We start from the raw sequence: 21,898 nt of genomic DNA, 5'->3' as shown, positions 1-21,898 counted from the left end.
CGGCCTGTGGAGTTTCACGCCTTCGCCAGTTTGTGTGTGAGACACACAAAAGCCACACTTTAGGATCATTTATTTTATTTTTTTATTAAACCATGAAAATCTCATTAATAAGAGGCACCATTGAAAGCTAGAGCCAGGCCGCAAGGTGGCTTCATAAAATTCATGTTACCGGTTTTAGCCATCACTGTCCATAGATGCGACAAGGGGCACGATCTTAAATTGGCCTAACTCTTTGTAAGGCGTCGGGATTTGCCAATTTGGAGTGAACAATTTTGACTAGATTGTTTTTCAAACAAGTTAGCAGTTATAAATTGTATGAATATGTTGAAGAAAATAGTATATTTGTCAAGTTAGTCCTGGTTATTCTCCCAGCTTTGGCGTCAGTTTTTTCACTTAGTAATTCTAAAATGTAAAATTTCAGTAATTATTCTAAACTGATCATAGATTTAATCTCATTTTGCACAGAAACGGTGTTTGTTTAAAAGTCATGCAATAATAAAATAGACGTTTTTCTCATTCCATTATTGTGAATAATAAATCACCTTTACAAGACTGATTGAAAGAATTGTGCAAGGATATCCAAAAAAAAAAAAAAAAAAAAAAAACATTTACGAGATGATCAAAGTGCTGTCGAAAGCTGTTTACAGCGTTTTGGCTGCAATATTTGACGGTGACAAATATTGGTGTCAGCAGACTTATTTTTTTCACCTACAGCCATGAGGGATTTCATCTTTAACAGCTGGCATTGGAAAATAAAGAAGACATCTTTGGTGGTTTTCAAAGTGCAGAACTCTCACTAATACAAGTACAGCCATTATAATAACGGAACGGCGAGTTAGCAGTTTATCATTTCATTGTAATTGCTTGATCAAAATCAAACTTTGATCAAGATTTCCATGTGATTAAAAAAAAAAAAAAAACACTTGCATAGTCCATGGTCAAAAGAAGGTTGGGCATCGCTGATCCATTCCTTATTATTATTAAGTGACAATGTGTAAGATTGAGATCATTTTTTAATTAAAAATAAAAAATTGATTAAAAAACTCGCAAATAAATGTGTTTTTAACAACCAATAGTATATCCTATGTCTAGTAATCATTAAATTATATTACATGGGGGGTGGCACTCCTTCAGAGGTTGCCATGTCTGTTATAGCTACGGACAGAGTGTTTATTGCATTTACCGTAATGCCCCTAAAGCTCCCCACAGGCGAATGCGAAAAATGACACATACTCCCTTTAATGGAATTTCAAATACACGGTACAGTACATTGTCATAAGCACTGTGTTCCCAATAAATTACTTTTATTGGTTTTATTTCATGGCCGCCCCGACAAGAAGAAAAAAAAAATGCTGTTTTTTTCTAAATGTTAGTGTACACACTTCCTGACTGTCTGACAATAGATGCTACAAAAGATTTTCAATGTGCGCCATATTTTACAGCCAGCCTCAAAATTCAATAAATCACGCTTCTGCTGTTTGCACATTCATTCCCAATTTGGAAACGACGGATGTGTCGTATGTCAGAAGTCTGAATCAGAGAATACATGTTGACAAAAAGTGTGTAAGCCCATAAATTGAACAGGAGGGGAAAAAAAAAAGTCTTGAGCATTAATGAGGGAAAATAATCCAATATGCCTAATCATGGCAGAGCATCTTCAATGAAATTGGGATTTAAAAGCATATGAACTCTAGATTTAATCTGAAACAAAATCAACAACAGAAGAAAATGTTGGGGAAAAAATAAAAATGAAAACTTTAAAGTAAGTTTGATGCTAATCAAAACTCAATGTTCAAGACTAAAAAAATGAACCTCTTTTTGAAGGAGCTCATTTGGCAGCAATTTTATTTCGTCACAGAGGTTTTGCTGATGCGCTTTTCATCAGCGTTTTGAAGACATCCATTTCAGTCCCACTCTTCTTCGTCCCTAAACGGATTGTCCTCACGTGGCGGCTCTTGAAACCTGATGTTTGCCAGCATGTCCCTCATCACCACCATGAGGCGATTGACTTCTTGGTTTAGCTCTTGTCCAGCTCGAGCCACGTCCATGTCGCCCTCCTCCTGCCGCGGCCCATCCTTCACAAAGCATGTGAAAGACATTAAACAAGTTGACATTTCTGGCACTGCCAGCTGATAACAAGTGTCGTTACGAGTGTTAAAATATGGTCCGAGTGTATGACGCGTCCATGCTATTTGAGGCCGCTTGACGTAGTTGCCTATTTACGGAGCAAATAATACAACTGTTCCCTCTTAATGAGATTTTCCTTCTCCAGTTGTGTCCCTTTACTTTCCATAAGTGGATCGTACAAATCCGCATCAATTCTAGATGGCTGTATGGATTACAGGCTTCGGGCCCTTCCGATTATGAAATTAAGGCAGATACAGCTGCTTCCATGAGGGAGTAGCCGACATGTGAAATCAATGATTAAAAACAATTATTCGTTTAATTCGTTTTGTGACCGTGCTCAGAACTTACCGTAATCATTTTTCCAAATCATCTTGAAATGAATGAAACTGCTATTGTGCATTATACCTCCACTCGCAAAAAATGGTGTTTAACAATAAAAATAGTGCTCTACATTTACTTCAACAACCAAACAGTATAAAGAAAATTACTGCCATTCAATTTGTGGTAGATCAAGCATAATTTTCAGAAGTACTGCAGTAGATTTTTGACGATAGAACAAGTTATCTTTTCTTAATCCACAGTCGCCATTCTACATTAGTTCAAGTAGCTCTTCGCCAGATCCAAAACACTAAGATTTTCATGAGTGGATAAACTTGATTGATTGCAGAGGCAATTAGAAATAACTTCTTTGAAAAGGACGTAGCTGTACCTAATGTTATGACCACTGAGTGTGCGTTCCTGGTCTACCAGGATTGTTAATTTGAGTCTGTGAAGATTTACCTGAAGGTTGAAGTTTGGCAGTAAAGAACGGAAAAACAGTGACAGTGTGCTCTCATTGGATGCGCCAACACGCTGCCTACATGCACAGACAGGAACAAAGCATTAAAGCAAAGTGAAAGTATGACTCGTGTTGGTCACTTAACCAACATAGGAAGATAATGTCCTGAATTACCTCGGGGGCCTGGTGTATGAGATGAGCGATTCCACCGGTGGGAGGGGGTCAAATCCCATCATGGGTTGAGTCCTCACCTCCTGAGCGTGGAAAACGAAGACGCAAGGTCAAAAATGTGACTCATGCAGTCACATTTACACAGTTAGTTACCTTAAATTACAGAAAGGCCAGTTGGGGATTAACGTTGAGAGCCTTAAAGGTTTCTTCCTGCACGCTGAAGGCCCTGGGGGTCAGTTGTGGCCCTTGCAGCTTGTACTGACTGTGCTTCATCACATGTATTTTTTTTTTCTGTTTGTCCAATAATGTGATTGAAAGTGAACTGGTGGCTATGTCTATTTGTGAAAGGTTGTATTAAATAAGCAAGCACCTATTTCACTTTGATTGGATTTGATGCACTCATCTTTTAAATTGAAGAAAAAAAAAAAACTTTTTGGGTTACACCACCACAAACAATCATATCCTGTGTTGATAAACCTAGGCATGTTGTTGCAGAACATTAGTTTTGCTTAGCAGTAGAAAGATTGAATTGTTCCCTTCTTTTTAGGATATGAAATGATCCCAAACTTTGGCTCTCTTTTACACACTCTTTCCTCCTGGCTTGTAGCTGTTGCACCAGCTTATTTCCAAACCAAGATGTGCGTCAATTGATGTGGAAAAATGATTACTACAAAGCTTCGAGGCAGAGATTTTGCCTCAAGTTTTTTTTTGTGTGTTATGGAATTTTTCAAGTTCAAGATACTCAAATAAATCATGTCATCATAATTGATGAAAGTAATTGATTGTATTTACCACTGATGTAACTGATGAATGCATTCATTTCTCTGTTTTAATGTCTTTTTGGGACAGAAATAATCTTATACAATTCAGCTTTTCTAATCGATTACAATTTTGTGACACAAGACACCACAATAACTGATGAACATGCCTCTATATTGCCCTAAGAATTAATATAGCATACTGTTATTCCTTACCCTCCCGACCTAATATGTTCTTGCAAACATGTCAACCGAGCTCAATGGATAGTAAAGAGGCTCAATGTTTTAACAGGGCAAATTTGACACATTTAAATGTGCTATTGTACATCAATTGTAGTTTCATTGTACTGTAGACAAGAGGAAAAAAAAGTGTCTTAAATGAAAGGCTGTGCAATTTACCAAAGGCAGATTGGATGTGGCTTCTTTGATCTCAGACAGCAGAACGTGGCGATGGATGTTGCGTGGAGCACTATGATATCTCTGCTTTCTCCTGCGGCACAGTGGTGGCAGTCAATGGTTAGAGCCCATTATGGTGAGATAAATGCCTTGGAACTATTCTTCAGAATTATGTTAATACGCTATACTGGAACCTCCGGGTTCAAATATGATTCTCCAGGTCACCGATTGCAATCTGTTCCAAGTTTAAAATCTTTTTTTTTTTTCTCCGATGGAAAATAAATGATGTAATCCAGGGTCACATGTAGTACTTGCAAAAGTGAAGAGGCAGGTTTGTTTGGGACAGTTGCTTCATGTAGCATTGGTTTTTTAACATTTTACATTTATACATTATATACATTTATACATTTATACATTAATAACATTTTACATTTAATTTAATTTCAGCATTGTATAATAAAGACAAATTGCGTATTCAAAATTGATTTTTAGTGACCATGGACACAACAGATTATGTGGTGTGAATTCATAGTATGGTTAGATAAGTGATATTAGATGCCGATTACCTTATGCGCCACAAATCACAACTGATAAAGTAACAAGCAGGTTTTAAACCACTAATTAATTTGTTTGTTTTTTAACAGTTGTCAATGACTTGAAAACACAGGCTAGCACACAGCAGGTTTACACAGATGAAATGAAGAATTTGGTATATCTGGTGAGTATATTGACAGCTGTTGAACTGTCAACAAGGATAGCATTTAGCAGGCAAAGCACACAACCACCAGTCACCAGATTGACTAGTGATGTTCTCAAACTTTTTATTTTAGTCTTTTATGAGCCCCTTCTCTTCTCCGCTCAAAGCAACCTCTGTGTATTTCCCTCGCAAATAAAAGCTTGTAAAACCTGGAGTGAAGCGATTATTATGTGTCTAAATTGAGCATAAAACATTTCCGCAGTGCTGTACACGATATCTAGTTTTAAACTACCAGCAATTTTGGAGATGGGATTTTCAAAGAAATGTTGGCAACATTTCTAATTTCATAGGTTCCACTGTGTGTGTTTTGCTGTTGTGTAAGCAAGATCACAGGGATTACATGAATTTAACTTGTTATGAACTTAGACTTCCATCAGTTTAGACGTCTATCAGTTGAGGTTTGCTCTCACTTGTTCTGGCAGTCCTCCACCAATGGGTCATTTGCATCAACTCGACACAAAACCTCCTTTACACTCTCTTCCAACCAAAGCATAACTGCTGCTTCCCTCCAGAGGCTGTGCGTCCTCCCTACATACAGAGCAGTCAGTTCAGCCAGGGCTGGCAGCTGTCTAGAGAGAGCATATGTTGTCGTCACAAAAGGTTTACGGATGAAAAAAAGACTTGAAAGCTCAAAACATTTAAATTACCCAATCTGACAGCTTGGGCCGAAGAACGCATGTGAGGTGACTGTGGCATCTGGCTGCACAGTGCACAGATCCAGTAAAGGCATTAAGACTGTAGAAACACATTCACAAAAGACATTACTGATTTCTATATTATATATTACATTTACATATATTACATATACATTTTACATATAATATATATTTTTTGGGTGACAGTATAACCTAAATGTTTTTTTTTTTCTGGGATATAAATTCAATATAAACACCTGCTTCTGGTAGTGAGAATGGAAATATGAAAAGGGACAATTACCTTTACTTATTTATGTAGTACTACATATTATAACAAATTATGGAAATACACAATAACTCAAAACTCACTTCGAGCACAACAACATCTACACATTGCCCAGGCTTTGTTATTGGTGGTTAACCTGACTCATAAACTACGAGAAACCACCACATACTTATTTTTTGGAAAGTGTTGCAGCCAAAAAAAATACCCAACAAAAAAAATCTGACTAAATGATTCTAAAAATTAGAACGTTTATCCTGCAATTGGTTGGCAACCAATTCAGAGTGTACCCCACTGACTGCCCAAAGACAGCTGGGATAGGTGCCAGCACACCGATTACGAAAATGGATGGATAGATGGAATAAAGTTCATTCATTTCTTTGTAGTAAATTCCATTAAAAATAGGTTGAACATGATTCGCAAATCATTGTATTCTGTTGTTATTTCTGTTTAACACAACGTCCCAACGTCATTGGAATTGGATTTGTCGTAATGGTAATTCTGTACTACTTTGTAGTATTTTTTTAATTAATTATGTATTATGTATTTATATATTCATTTATTTTACTGGTGGAAACTGGCCTATTTTAGTATTTCCCAAATTACTGTTCAGCCTGTTCCAAACAATAACTAAGCCATCCTGAAATTTACATTTTGTTCTTTGGTTTACATTGATTACAGAGGCCATAACATGAAAAGTCAACTTTTGGGAGCTTTTAACCATGTTCCAAAGTTGATTTCTCACCGTAAACACAAACCCAAACCCAAAGTACTATTTTCCTTCCCAGATGAATTTCTAAGCATTCCTTGTGCTTGAAGTTCGCTTATGACGACAGGAGCGAGACAGGAGCAATTTGCAACTCCCTTCTCCGCCTATGCAAGAGAAAATAGGCCCAACCTTATCTACATCTTGTTGTTTCGTTTTGGTTCCTGAGCTGAGGATCACAAATTTTGCACCAAGTCGGCCAAGTGAACAACAACGTTTCATTTATTAACTACAACAGTTTACTGTAGAAATGCTGAGGTGACCAAAATGTGTTTGGAAGCACACAGCCAGACAATCAATGTCAGTAGTAAATAGTTCAACTGCGGGCAGAACTATTGTTATGCATACTGGGTTCCCACGGGGACTGATTGGATAAAAGGAACGTGTGTTAGTTGAGAGCGGTATAGCGATGTTTCATTGTCAGTAAAATGCCTGTTTTTGGCCTCGTTATTCATGCTGTTGGGGTAGTTTTAATCAACCGTAAGCCCCGTGATGATGAGTAGTCAGGATGATGGAAGGATGCATGTTGCGCGGCCTGCCACTTGAGCTGCAAGGGGGCGCGGCAGCTACACGGTAAGAGCAAAGGAGCCGTTTTACTTCCTGGTTAGAAAGACTGGTACCATAAACCTCATATCTAATAAGCCATTAGCCTGTAGATTAAAAAAAGGAATCAAAGAAAATTAAAATGAAAACAAAAAAATCAAACTTGAGCATGGTTGCTTGTCTCTCAGTGTGAAGAGGTGCTCTGGCAGTGTAAGATTTCTGACCTGCAGGAAACATGATGAGTGCATCCTGTAGCATTTGGTCAGCTCTGTGTTTTGCTTGATCACTTTCTTCAGGCTCGATTTCTTCTTGCTGACTGAGATGGAAATGGCAGAGTGCAGTGGAGAATGCAAAATTCGGCAGCTGGGACAGATTTCTGTGCTCCTGAAACACAGACAAAACCATCATGCCAAGCACTCAGTAGTTGACTATGTAAAATAAAATACATGTTAAATGTGGAATAAGGAGTAAATTTACCTCCCAGTCTTCATAAAGATGAAGGAGAGCGTCATACTGTCTGGAGCGCAGCATCAGGAAATCAATGATCAGCAGCATGCAAAGTGGATCAAAGTCTGGGTCCAAACTAAGAATGAGTGACAAAATACAAAACACAAATGAGTTCGAAAACAAAAGCACTTGGGGTTTTCCGAAATCCTGACATCTTTGAACGTATCCAAACAACCAGTTGAATGCAGAGCCTTCAAAATCCCCAGCTATTGATATTCGGTTGACAAAGATGTGTGAATAACTAATCAGAAGAACAAACATACCCTCTAATGTGTGTCAAACTACAGTGGACCCCCAGTATTTGTGGGGTACAAGGACCGAAATCAAATGATTGTCACATTCCTATATGAATAAATATGCAACAAACAGTGACCGCCTCCACTTCCCTCCAAAAACTTTACCAGAATTAGTTAAAAAATTGTTGGGACATTAATATACTATAGCTAAGTACGCATACATGAAAATTCTTATGATGATCATTTAATTTGGTACAAACTGCCAGTAAAACAATAAAAATTTGACTGCAGAGCACAAGGCAAAACTTAAAAGTGAAGGAGGAGCTCCTAGATCAACCTGTGCAGGTGAGAGGCAATTGCTACATCAGTTGCTGGATCTGCCCTCTATAATTCTTCATTTTAATGTTTCTATGAGTAGATACATTCAAAAAGAGTGTAATTGCAGTAATTTGGCAAGAAACATACAGCGAGAAAGAATAAAACAAAGTCAAATTGTTGTTTTAATTGTTGTCTTTGGCCTTATAAAACATTCAGAAGGGATTTCATGACAATTCACAATATAGAAATACATTTACAAATCCAGTAGTAGTGGTTATAAAAAGGACAAAGTAAGTTTTCCGGGTAAACATAACAAGAAGTAATTGGAGATTAAACTGTCAATCAGGTACTTTTGCTAGTTTTGATTGGCGAGCAAACTCGAGTGTGCATGGAGCCAGAGGTTGCTGTAGTATCTCAAGCAAGCAATGACATATTTGAGTGTGCAAAATCTTTTTGGTGCTCAAAATCCGCCATATTTTGATGTCAAAAAACAAAGAGTACGATGGACACAAGTTGATTTGAAAGTATGGGTCCCAGTCAAAAATTCTGAGACCAAGACTCAGGGAAGCAGAGAAATGAGAGCACTGCATTGGATACAATCAATAAGTTATTTGTTATTTATCTGAATGGAAGCGATTCTTGTAGGATCTAGCAGGATATAAACAAAACACTGCTTCTTTAAAATTTTTTGAAACCTCATGACTATGTTTTTTAAAATTTTATTTAAATACTTGTACACTTCTTTGCCTACCTCAGGATCAGCTTGCAGTACTCCAAAGCAGTCCGGGGGCATCCCCTCTTTTCAAGGAACATCATGTGCTTAAAAAGAGCAAGATAAAACGCCCTGGAAGCAGATTATATCATTTAACATTTGTTTCATACAAGTCACCAATTATTCAAGAACAGTTTGAAATGAACTAAATGCTTCTGTCAAGACAAAGAAAGCGTAAAATTGATGCAAATGGGCAAGTCTTTCCAACCTGTTTTCTGGTCTGTGGTAATCCAATCTGCAGGTGCCAGAGGTCAGACTAAATACAGGGTGAAACGCACATTCAAAACTGTACAAGGCCCTCTCTGGGGGAAAAAAAAAAAAAAAATCCTTCAAATATGTAATTTGCACTCACATCTCAGCATAAAGTTGACGCATTAGGCATTTTGATCATTCTTTATTTTTCCTTGAAAAATGCTCATCATACATCATTGCCTGGATGTCAGATTTTGGTCATTAAAAAGCAATCCATTTTTAATTACCAATAGCAACTATTACATCTACAATTTAATGATTACTTCAACAATATCTGTTCACAATCACCAATAATGTTTGGTAGATGCATGTTGCTTCCACTAATTTCACATGCAAATGTTAAAACAATTGAGATTTAATAACAAAGACTACAAATAAGAAGGCGATAAAGTGATGCAATGGCACTACTTCTTTTTTCCATCTTTCTTTAGGTTAACCATACTCACCAATAAGATCCCTGGCCATCTCTTGATCTTCTTGTATACGACAAACATCAGAGAGTTGTAGCAAAGAATCAATGTGGTAGGGATTCAGCTGCAGCAGAGCCTAAGACACATGTTTAACAAATGATGTATAAATATTCGAACGTGAGTTTTACATTTACTTAAAATTAGCACGGTATCAACATCCATTACAAATTATAGTTACAACATTAGTCAAACCTGATGCTAACTTTGATGTAATTATTATTTTTTTCAATCAAAATTGTTTTTTTTCTTGAATCACTTGAGTGGAATGACAATATGAACCTTAAAACAGCTATAGTGGATAGAAGATCATTTAAAATCGAATAATTGTGTGAAAAAAGTATCAGCAATGTTCTCACCCATAGAACTAACTACATTTTGACTTTATACAACAAAAACAACATTAAGCAACGTTATCTTCAATTGAACAATATAAAATTCCTCCATGTGAGGGTGAAAATTTTCACTGGACACCAGAATCTTAGTTTTGTTACTGTATTATTTACTAACATGCACAACAGAGTAATGCGCTTTTACCACAATGTTGTTTGGATCCATGGACTCAACAGCATCCAGGAACTTGAACTGTACTTGTTGGTAGTCGCGACTATGCTCAAAGGTAAAGTATTGTACACCATCTTCTGACTCACGTAAGGTCATTGAGATTCCTGAAGAGATAATATCATGTTAATGCAGATGCATAAGGAGGAGCAGTCACGTTATCTAATACAGAGAATGCAAGAGTAACAAACCAATAGTGGTGTAAGACCAACAACACAAATAATTGAATGCGAAGGTCATCTTTTCTAAAAACTGACTAGAAGGTTCGGAGTTCATATGTGCCCATGTGTTCTTAGTTACACTAAGAATAACAAATTGCTTGCAAGTCAAGCAATATCAACACTAACATTTGCAACTTTCCATGACATAAATGCAGGGAAATCATTGGAGCCGGGACATACATGATTCACACACATGAGTAAGATGCAAAGAAAGCCTAACCTGGACGACTGAATCGAGGCCAACTTTCCTTGGGGCTGGTCATCCACGTGTTCCGATGAAACTGTCTATTGCGTTGTCTTGGTCTGAAAACAAATGCCAAGATGATGGACAGTGCTTAGCAACAAAAGTAGCTGCTACACAGTACGCCAAATCCACACCAAATCATGCTTACCTCTGATCCCCCAAAACCGCTCGACTACCAAAATATTTCTTTAGCTCCGTCTCTGGATTCAGATTCCTTGAGATTATGTAAAAAAAAAAAAAAAAATCAAATAAAATCATGGAGTTATCATTGGCTGCAAAAGTAGGACTTTGATCAGGAAAAGGCTGTCATATTTCTGCAATATATTAATAAAAAGATAATAGGTGCAGTTCCATCAGCAATTTATATGTATTTATTACATTTTAATAGATAAACTATACATAAGATACTGTAGTATCCTATATGTTTTTATTAATATATTAACAAATTATTCCGGTGTGCACAGTAAACCATCTTGGGATGCTTTGTGCAAATAATGTGCATTTATAGAGGAAAACAAACTTTACAACAATCGAATTTTGGAATAGTTTCATTAAATGTGGCTACCTGTATTCATTGGTTTTGTGATAAATGTGTTAATTTGTAAAGAAACTTTATGAACATGCTGTAAATGCACTCACTTCATGTTCATTTCATGCAGACTAAACGAGGTACCCAAAATATCGCAGCTATCATACAAAGTACAAGTATCATTATAAGTATATGCCATGTTAAATGAAATGAGATTAATTCTGTCTAAATGAGATCTAAGCCCATGAACATGGTCCCCCTTTATCAAAAGGATGTCGTTTCTTCACCTGTGCTCCACATGTAAAATGGGTCTCCTGTCACAGCCACCACAGTCATTTTTCAGGGTTAAACCATTGGACTGGTCCAGATTTTCCAGCAATAAAGCAATGTTGTCGTCTGGTGCTTCTGCTTTCTGACATCAAATAGAAATCAATATGAGATACATTGGCTATCTGTCGAAGAAAATATATCTGAGGTTTACTTTAAAGAAGTGATGTTTAAACAGCTCCAGTTTACCTGTACAGTTTCAGATTTAACTTTTATCTTCTTTTTCTTCTTTTTTTTCTTAACACTTGACAAAGGCTGGAAACAAAGGACAAATGTGTAAAATAAGTAAATGAACATCAGAATAAGTTGGTTAAAAAACAAAAATCATGAAACATCTCCATTTTGCAATTTACCTCATTTGAACCTTCACCACTGTTTTGTTTGCTGTCATTGTTTCCTGTGTCACTTGTTTTGTTTCCATTACATTTCTCTGGGTCTTCATCGGCTGAGACTTTTTCTGCATCACTTATCTGTATAAAATAAGTAAAATTAAATTCTATGAATGAAAAAGAAAAACTCAACACTAATATTCGTCAACAGTCTTGCAACGGCTTTACAAGGTGTGTCAGAAAAGTGCTGGAAGTGGTTCAACAAAAGCCTTAACAAACTTCAACTTGTGCGCTTCAAAGTAACATTTTCGGGACTCATGCGCTTTCCCAGCAATCTCTGCCACAAGGTTTTTTTCTGGGAACTGGCACAGCTACATGCTCACAGCAGTGTTGATGTCATCTGCTTGTACGTCATAACAAACAGGTCCCTTTGATCGCCTTGAATGAGTGGAGGGCATCAAAAAGCCAGGTCAACTGGGTGGCGGGATTGCTCTAGTGAGGCAATGTTCTAGTCAGCCAGGAAGTGTATGTCAGATGTCATATGGCATTGTCATATGGGTCGTCCTGCCTCAACTCTCATCTCTTCTCAAGCACTGAAAGAAGCATCAGGCAGGATGTGCTAATTCATCGTTTGGATCTCAATGACAGGAAAAACACGCGATTCAAGTTCTAAAAGTGTATCTAACACCTGTCCTAGAAGTTTACTGACCCACCTGTCAGTCTCTGTAGTAGGTAAAAAGTTGGCCTATCAAGTAGGTAGTTGTCTCACTGTGGAGTGGTCTTTTAATAATTACCAGCTATTCCTACGGTTGTGTTATTCAACATAGTTTATGGCTACGTTTAGTTTCCGAGCAGGCATTAGCTCGACGCTGCTAACAGCTTTTAGCTCATACAGCAGAGGTTCGGCTCCAGTAAGGTATAGCTAGAAGCACATTATGTAGTCATACCATTTCAAAAATGGCACAGATGTCTTTGCGATCCTTGTTTTTCTTTGACTTTCGATTACTGCCATTTCGATGTGACGCTGGATTGACACTGGTCGTGTCCAGTTGGACTTCCTCGCTTTCAGCCAGCTCATCGGGGCTATCTGCCAAAGTTAGCTCCTCGACGACAACCGCCTCCTGACCTCGCTGTTTACCTTTCAGCCTCCGTAAAGCTCTACTAGACATTTTGCACAGTTGATGTACGCACTGACACCAAAACAATGACGCCTAAAGTACGTTACGTCACCACACGATCAAAATATGATAACCGTACAGCCATGTCTTTCGAGTTTCTACTTCGTGATCATTTCCTTGTTTGGTAGTCTCAACTGTTTTGTTGTGCTATGCTGCCATCTAAAGGAGAAAATAATAAATTTGCTATAAACACCACCGAATTATCTGTGGTACTTTGAATCAACAAGGAGTGGCAGTAGTGGCCTCTCTGACGTCTGTTTGTTTGAAAAAAAAAATAAATAAAAAAATAAATAAATAAATAAATATATATATATATATATATATATATATATATATATATATATATATATATATATATATATATATATATATATAAATAAATAGAACCTGCTCTTTTATTGCACGTGACATTAACGTGAAAATTGAGCAAGTAATTTTGAGAACTTTAAGTCTGATTTGTGAAATGAACTAATGTGACTATTTAAAACCAAATTGGGCAGTGAGGGTAACAGGGCAACACATATTTGATTTTATATAGAAACTGTATGAAAAGAGTGTCAGTATTGTTGTGACTTCAGTGCAGCAATGGTTTAGGGAAAAAAATAATAATAATCTGATTTATAAAATGTAATTGCTTTACACTGGTACAAGTCAAGTCAGATCACAACAATTGTTTTACTGTGCACACGAAGAGAGAGGGAATGGCCTAGTGAAATAACACACTGACATAATGCGATTGCACAAATATGTACACCCTCAGAACTGGGATCTGGAGGTGTTCAGAATTAACCAACTACATTCAACCTCATGTAAATTGTAAATCAGAACACACTTTCTGCTATTTTAAACTCCGATAATGCAAAATGAATCTGTGCTGTTCGCCCGAGTCTTCCTAGGTCATTTTGTTTGACAGTGTATGGGTTTAGAGGTAACATCATGCATTTGAGCTTTTTTTCTTTGAAGCTTTTGTCAAGATGCAGAGAATAAAGATAGCTCAAAACTGCAATCAGGTTGAGCACAACATAACCCTAACCCCCATCCCATCTATAAGAGGGTGACAAATATACCGTACATTTTCTCAGCTGTTTATTAAACACCCCCCTTAAACACAATAAATAAAATTTGGTCTTATGAGTTCTGGAGTACCTTAAAAATGATTTAGAAATTATTTGGTGTTCATTCTATATGTCTAAAAAATGACATTTGAACAGGTGTGAATAAAATACCCTCTAAGTGACTGGTTTCGTTGGTGTCCTTGGAGTCTTTCACCATATTACGTAAAACAGGAAGTAAAAGTCTCTCTTGTTTCCACACGGTGACCGAAAAACAAACCAAAAACTACAGTAATTGAATTGAGCAACATAAACGCACTGAACTTGTCCGACGACCTATCCAGCGGAAAAAAATGTACCGCTTTGCTTGCCATGAAAGTAATATGATGTCACAGATAATGTACACTGGTATGAAAAAGGAAACAGAAAATATGAAAGAGGGGATAATCTAAAATGTTGAAATTCTGGGTCTTTACAAATTGGGAAGCTGTAAATACCCTCGTTTCAAAGGGGAAGTAAGACACATTAAGATGTAGACCTGACAAAAATAACATTTTATTTACATCATGAAGAGAAAACTATAGTACAAAATATTTTTCCAGTGTGTCAAAGTGGAATAGCTAAAATAAACAAATGTCAAATTCACCCAAAGAACTTCTGAGGAAATAAAAAAAAAAAAAAAACTGCATGCTTTGGTGTGTGCAACTGCACTACAGTGGATGCAAAACTAATAGAGAAGGCAGTAAGATCAGAAAATTAAAATCAAAAGCGTAATTATATAAACTTCTGTGGATATTATATGTGATCCATTTAGCAGCTGTAACATATGCATTGTGACATTTTTCATCACAACAAATAAAATGCCATTCACGCGTTCACTCTTTTTTCAAAAGGCGTTTAGCAATAGTCAAATCGTTCATTAAACCTGTTAGCATTTCAACAAAACCACAGGATGGAGAAACGGAAACCAGTCGAGTTACTTCTCATCGATGACAGCCATGGGGTTGTCATAAGAGGCGCCTTCCAAGTCATCTATATTTTTCCTTCTCATCTCTGCTGGAGGTCTTGGTGGAGGATTCTGAGGGGGATTCTTAATGCTTGGAGCTGGCCTCCTGACTTCCACTCTTGGGAGAATGGGTTCCCAGTGCTCTCCATGGATGGCCGCCTTAAATAAAGAGAAACAAGGAAAAAACAAAAAATCAAATTAGAAACCAAATTATCATCTCATGCTTCAAAGTAAACTTTATGTTTTACTAATGTTGTCGACCACTGGCAAACACAATTTTGAAATGCGGTGTCAATTTGTTGGCACATGACACAAGGACCACACCTCTTTCTGGTCAAATTTCAGGTATGCTGAAATCCGCTCGTGAGGTATGGCTCAAGAGCTGTGCCAGGAAAGAAACAATCTCTTCCTTGTAATCGTTTATCAACTTCCTGCATGGGACTGAATAAGATGTAGAAATACTGCAACAATATTTGACTCACTGAGAGGTAGATGAGGCTGGCGATACCAAGGCAGACACATCCTAGAACTGTAGCAAGCATAAACCCAGCAGGAACACACAGCCTGGGAGATAGTTGGAAGTCATTATTCATATCAATGCAACAACATTAACAGAGATGTCTTTGATGAGTAAGAATGCTGTCAACTTGTCAAGCATAGAAAATTGGTTGCCATTTTCAACTTACGCAGCATGTAAAAAGGCCCTGACGTAGTAGTTCCTTGTTAGAGGCCCAAAAGCTTTCACACACACAGTAAAACAGTACTGCCCCCTAAAAGGAGAACATTAGGAGAGAATGAGCATTAATCAGATTATCTCACTATTCAACCGTTTTAATATTCATGACTGATTTAATGGCATCCCTTACTTTCGTTCCACACCAGTGCCCTTTGCTCTTCTGCTTCTCGGGTACTCCAGTAGACACACAAAGACGCCAGCGACACTGAGCAGCACTGTCAAGGCTTTCTTATCAGACAGGTTTGCCAACATGTATAATTACTTAGGAATTAAGTCAGCTGAAAGACACAGCACAGTCTGTCTGGATTTAAGAAGTACAGTAAAGGGAATCACTGTAAAATGAAGCTATTGTCATTTCTTTAAACTGATAACTGAAGTAGATCTATTTCAGCAGAAGCACAGCAATTAATTTGCTATATCTACACAGTTGTAAAGACTATCCACGCAGCAACTGTATAAAACTAATGAAAACATTCCCAGACCACTTATGGACCTTTTCAGGGAGACAACACAAGTTCATTACCTGTATGTTAATGGTACTTTGTGAAAGTGCAAAGGATACACAGCATAGGCAGCAAACTGCCACCCTCTGAACAGCCCTGCCACCCCCACAATGCCTCCAGTCAGGAGAACTGCAAGAAGGAAGCAGGAAGATGCTTATCAAAATTCAAGGCCACTCAGCAACCTTCCAAAGCAAATAAACTTTGAGTAACAGTGATTTTAATTAAAAATATACATGTATTTGAGAATTATAATATCAACGCTGGTAGGATTTGTTTACTTGAAAAAAAATGAGCAAACCACGACCTCTACAACCAAAATTTGTCCCATTTCCGTCTTACCCGTAAACGATAAATAATAAAAGACAAATATGTAAATATGTATAAATGCCATTTAAGAGTAGCTGAGCTTACTGAGTCCAGCAGCCAGAGCCTGCTCGTTGGCCCACATAGCCCACTCGATCTTCCCCATTGTAGCCTTCGGTGCAGCCTCAAGGAGGAAACGTTTATGATGTGAAATGTGAGCTGAGGCAGCGCGAGAAAAAGATTCGAGGCAAGCCTATCTGAGACACGCCCCCTTTACGTTGTTTCCGGCGTAAACGTCACATTACATTAATGGGCCATACTTTCCTGTCGGTTAACGACTCTTTCAGTTCCCATGATTAACTTAATGTGAAGTAAATGCTTGTCATTCAATCAAAAGTAAGAAACTTTTTTTAACATATGCCCTTTTAAAAAATTTCAGAAATGAAAATATAGAAAACGCCTTTATACTTAAAGTTCTTCTAATGGATTGCCATCCTGTTTTAACTAACATTGTACAGCCTACAGCACTGTTCATGTGTCATCTTTGCCCACCCGGCATCCTTGCAGCTTTATCAAACTGGAAGTGAAATTGTTCACTTTACCAGTTCCATTGTGCTGCTATGCTCTTAACTTTACATCTTTTTAGGCTAGATTAAACGGAGAGAAAACAAACAAACGTGCTTAAAGGTCATTTTTGGGGTGAAAAAGAAAAGGTCAGCGATAGCATAGAATGACTCCCAGACAGTACTCACAAATAAATTGTTTTGTTAATTTTAATAACTGATGACACTGTATTAAAGATGTTTTTATTGTACCTGTTATATGCTTTAAACACATCAGGTAGTATTTACACTTCACAGAGTAACAGTGACAGCAATACACAATTTAAAATATTTATTTTTAGTACTCTGACACAATGCTTTTAAATTACGTAATTACATTTCAGGATACAGTATAAAATGTATAGGCATGGGCACAGACAAAGGGTTGCTTAAAAAACAAAACATTTCAAGGTTTAATGCCTAGTGAACATCGAGAACTTGTTTTTCAATAATAGCCTTACTGACATGATTCATTATCGTTATTCAAAATCGTGGTTTTGCAGTATATACGTGCATACAAGTCAGTATAGTAGAAAATAATGTAATTGCTAAAGCAAGAGACAGCACCAAAATGCTAATCTAGCAGTGGCACTAACAGATTTCCAATGATATATTAATGACAATTTTTATGTTTTACTACACTATCCTTATTCTGTGAATGGTATTTTCCATTGTTCTTAGGTAATCCATCAGGTCCGAGCAGATGCTGTGTGGGATCAGTTATAACACATGGACCTGGGCCGGGCTTTGAAACAAAAGAAACAAATTACATAGTGCAAGAAAAAGGCAGACTCTTGGGGAATAGCATACATGTTTTCAAATATAATGTCACAAATCTAAATAAAACAACAAACAAATTGAAGTCACTTAAGATTATGATGACAAACGAGACAGTATATAAGATAATCATCTCAAACGTGTTGTTTTGAGAGTATTTCCACATTAAAATATGGAACTCTTCAACCAAGAAAAAAAAAGTGAGATGAATGAAAACGCAAGTACAGTAAAGATGTATACATACAGTATATACCTTAGTGCTGATAATGTAGCTAATTCCTTGAGGCATGGGCTCCAAACCAATAGCGCATTTCAACTCTTCAGAAAGATCTGCATGAGGAACTGGAAGACCTTTTATAAACCTACACAGAAGGAAGTTACATTTGAGGACACACTCCAAGAGATGCAAGTAACTCATGTTATTGTCGTGAACTTTAAATGCAATTATCGTTCAATGAAATATAATAATTGGCAAATGTCTACTCACCCAACACCATTTTTTTCTGGAGGAAAGAAATGTCGGACTGCCTGAATAAAGTCAGGAACGTGCTGTTCTAATGTGAATATCACAGCATTGGGTCCTGCATCAAATGTGTAGGCCACCTATAGCAAACATATACTTGTTACATGTTTCCCAGAGGATTTGTAAACCACACAAGTTTCACATCTTTATTATATAATGACAAAAATACAGCTGCACACACCCACAGAATAGCAACTATAAGGAAGTTAGACAAGTGGGGCATTTGCTACAGAATTCACATACATTCCATTTGAATTTTGTTACTTTCATTGAATTTAAATTTCAGTACGCTGCAAACAAAAAGCAACAATGAAATGCTACACTATGTAATTACGTTAAAAAAAGGGGGGGGGCCCAAGTCAGGTTGTTTGAGAGCTCCTATCCAGCCTGTTTTCCATGTAACCCTCATTTGGTAATGTTAAACAAAAAAGCAAGCTTTGCAAAAATCTGATACCAATCATGGTTACTTGAATCAGGTGTACCGGATGAGGGTTACATGAAAAATAGGCTGGAAAGGGGCTCTCGAGGACCGAACTTGGGCACCCCTGAGTTAAAACATACAGTAATTCTATCGCTTGTCTCCACAGTTTCTTGGGAGGATGACCGCAGCGGTGGTGCTCACCCTTGTCAGCCCATAATGACTGTTGTATCGATGCACCATATTGATGACCTGATGAGATACACTGTTGAGGTAGAATATCGGAGGGTATGTGTCCAGACAGGTGGCATGAAACTGGTTGCTGTCCTTCATGGTGAGTTCAGCAAATGCAGTAAAGTCTTTCCTGCGCACTGCTTTAATCATCTCAACCATGCGGCCTGGGACAATTGACTCGGCCCTATGCTACAAACACAAAAGTTTGGGGGTTATTTATTCTTGCATGAGAATCTTTTTATTTTATTTTATAATCTCTGCATCATTTTCTCTTTTCTTGAAATGGTAAGCCATGTTTTCACCAAACATGAATTTTTCAGTTTATATAGTCCATCTCCCCCCATCAAACTGAATACTGCATCCAACTGAACCACCTACACCTTGGTGAAAAACAAAGCTTGAAAAAAAAAATATGGGTGTGTGCTGATGTTAAAAATAGTACCTTTAAGAGACGACTTGTTTGCACACTAGTTTGCATACCAGAGGTGCTGCCCACGTGTTTCCGCTCAGCACTTGCCTGTCAAACGCATATACCTTATTAAAATTAACTGGCATAACTTGTATAGCTACCTTGTAGTCATTTTAAGTTCCTCCCTTCTTTAACCTAATGCTTATTAATTCAAAACTCATACCACAAGCACAAGGATTCTCATCTCTGGCCAATGAGTCTCTGGCTCCACCTGCTGGGCAACACTATCCTTGCCGTCACTCTGATGCCCCATGAGCCACTGGACAAACCCCCCGTACATACTTCTGCATGCACTGCCTGAGCCTTGGCGAGCCACCCCAGACAATTCGCCTTCTACGCCGAACGCCTGGGCTAGTGTGTAAACTGCAAAACAGCGGAGAAAAATTGTCAGAGGCTTTAAATGGCATTGATATTAAATGCACTTCAAGCAACCCACCTAAACAAGCAAATCCTGCTGCAGAGGAAGCAAGTCCAGCAGCAGTGGGAAAATTGTTGATGGAAGATATATGAACTTTATGAGATAAACAAGTTGAATCTAAACCAGGATAATCATCATTACGTCTTTTCCTTGCAAGACGTCGAACTAAAGACACAGAAAATAGAGGTGTAAGAATCACTGTTTTATGCTAAAAGGACAACCAGTTTAAAAATCATACTCTCTCTCAGACAGGACTGAAGTCTTGGATGGCTGATATCCTCCTCCTTGCCATTGAGCCATAGCCGATCTTCTTCAAAAGATTTGCTGGTGGCCACTGTTGTAGTAGTTTTCAACTGATCATGGAAAAAACAATACATACACACTTGCTTAACAAATGTATTTGAACACTATCCGATGTAAGGTTTGTCACAACGGTGAAAAGAATTGTTGTACCTTTTCATGTTTTATGTTAAAGCTTGATTAATTTCCAACTTGTCTGAGATGCCTGGTGAACTACCTCAATCTGTTGTATATATGAGTATATATACTCATACTTTCCCAAACAGTAAATCAACTGCTCAATAAAATTGAAATGAACGAGATCTCATCATGCTGGGTTGTGATGTGTTAAGCACTGTCTAAAAATACACATTGACATTATTTTTGGAAACTTCAGTATATTTGTGTGTTCAAGAAAAATAAGTCACAATGTATGGAGCAATAGTATTTTATGATAGGAGTACGGTATTTAAATGCACACTGATTTTGACTGGTTTTGGCGAATTTGCAGTTTATTTACTCTCACTAGTGACTTAGGTTTAACTGCACATTGTAATAATTCTACATAAATGGAAGCAAAACAACCGTATCCATAGATATTGCTGCTCAGTTTTGCAAATATCATGAGTAGATAGAAAACATGTTAAAGCAACTTATACCCCAATAACAATACACTTTTCTTTCACGTTTTCTATTTTACCTGATCTTGATGAAGTGTTACGCTCAACGATGAATTAATGGGTAGAATTAGATCTTCATTTCGCTTTCCCCCTGAAAGAACGTTATGATAAAAATACTAAAACAATAATAGCGCAATACCATCTGAGGGATTAGAGTACAAAAGTAGAACTATTTCCCCTTGTGTTAACCTACAAGGGTCCATAAAGGAAAGATAATACTTACAGTATTTAATTACCGCTATATTCACAGGAGCCGTGCACGTGTGTATCTTCTCCATGCTGTCCTCGGGCATCTTCTTATTTCTACAGGTCAATGTTGATAAAGCTCTTTCTAAATTCATAAAATGAGAGCTTTCCTTTAGCAGCCACGTTAGCCAACATGACTGACAACACTACTCTGAGAACACTACCAACGTGTTCGTGATTGGTTGGTGTTGAACACATGGCTAAACCTGTAACCAATCACAACAATGCTCTTGATTCAACAGAATGAGTGGCCAATGAGAGGTCATCTGACCACACTGGGACGAAAACGGGCGATTGAACGATCTCACTTATTATGCGATTATAACTGCGAAATGACATTGCAAAAGGCATCGCTCCACATCAATTCGGATGGACTTCAAATAACAAAATGGCTTTAAATATCAAAATTACCATGACAAATATATTTAATACTCTTCATCACATATATTTGTGACTATGCATTTCTTGTCATTTCAAGTAATAACCTTACATTTGTA

General features: G+C 37.4%; 3 protein-coding genes across 3 annotated transcripts; all 3 read right to left on the bottom strand.

Annotated features, from left to right (window-relative positions):
• Positions 1 to 1,223: 1,223 nt before the first annotated feature.
• On the bottom strand, positions 1,224 to 13,259 carry tcf25 (TCF25 ribosome quality control complex subunit). The gene is made up of 18 exons (XM_088412317.1): positions 12,925 to 13,259; positions 12,002 to 12,118; positions 11,838 to 11,903; positions 11,609 to 11,733; positions 10,941 to 11,006; positions 10,769 to 10,851; positions 10,304 to 10,434; positions 9,746 to 9,845; positions 9,256 to 9,349; positions 9,027 to 9,119; positions 7,692 to 7,797; positions 7,439 to 7,598; positions 5,635 to 5,722; positions 5,398 to 5,556; positions 4,234 to 4,324; positions 3,080 to 3,159; positions 2,908 to 2,983; positions 1,224 to 2,075 (listed from the first exon to the last, which is right to left on the bottom strand). Exons 1-18 carry the CDS (start codon positions 13,144 to 13,146, stop codon positions 1,905 to 1,907), a joined length of 2,028 nt encoding a protein of 675 aa, XP_088268443.1. The 5' UTR covers positions 13,147 to 13,259; the 3' UTR covers positions 1,224 to 1,904.
• A 1,481-nt stretch (positions 13,260 to 14,740) lies between these two features.
• cyba (cytochrome b-245, alpha polypeptide) lies at positions 14,741 to 17,018 on the bottom strand. The gene is made up of 6 exons (XM_088412330.1): positions 16,864 to 17,018; positions 16,512 to 16,581; positions 16,080 to 16,154; positions 15,900 to 15,983; positions 15,696 to 15,777; positions 14,741 to 15,372 (listed from the first exon to the last, which is right to left on the bottom strand). Exons 1-6 carry the CDS (start codon positions 16,919 to 16,921, stop codon positions 15,184 to 15,186), a joined length of 558 nt encoding a protein of 185 aa, XP_088268456.1. The 5' UTR covers positions 16,922 to 17,018; the 3' UTR covers positions 14,741 to 15,183.
• Positions 17,019 to 17,634: 616 nt separating this feature from the next.
• On the bottom strand, positions 17,635 to 21,545 carry mvda (mevalonate (diphospho) decarboxylase a). Its single transcript, XM_088412327.1, has 10 exons — positions 21,379 to 21,545; positions 21,176 to 21,246; positions 20,435 to 20,549; positions 20,215 to 20,361; positions 19,942 to 20,141; positions 19,752 to 19,826; positions 19,280 to 19,498; positions 18,622 to 18,737; positions 18,388 to 18,496; positions 17,635 to 18,102 (listed from the first exon to the last, which is right to left on the bottom strand). Exons 1-10 carry the CDS (start codon positions 21,494 to 21,496, stop codon positions 17,971 to 17,973), a joined length of 1,302 nt encoding a protein of 433 aa, XP_088268453.1. The 5' UTR covers positions 21,497 to 21,545; the 3' UTR covers positions 17,635 to 17,970.
• Between the last annotated feature and the right edge of the window lie 353 nt (positions 21,546 to 21,898).

Source organism: Hippichthys cyanospilos, chromosome 4 (genome assembly GCF_059441005.1).
Source record: "Hippichthys cyanospilos isolate Australia breed blue-spotted pipefish chromosome 4, RoL_Hcya_1.0, whole genome shotgun sequence".
Taxonomy (NCBI): domain Eukaryota; kingdom Metazoa; phylum Chordata; class Actinopteri; order Syngnathiformes; family Syngnathidae; genus Hippichthys; species Hippichthys cyanospilos.
This window is presented reverse-complemented; position numbering and strand designations above follow the sequence as displayed.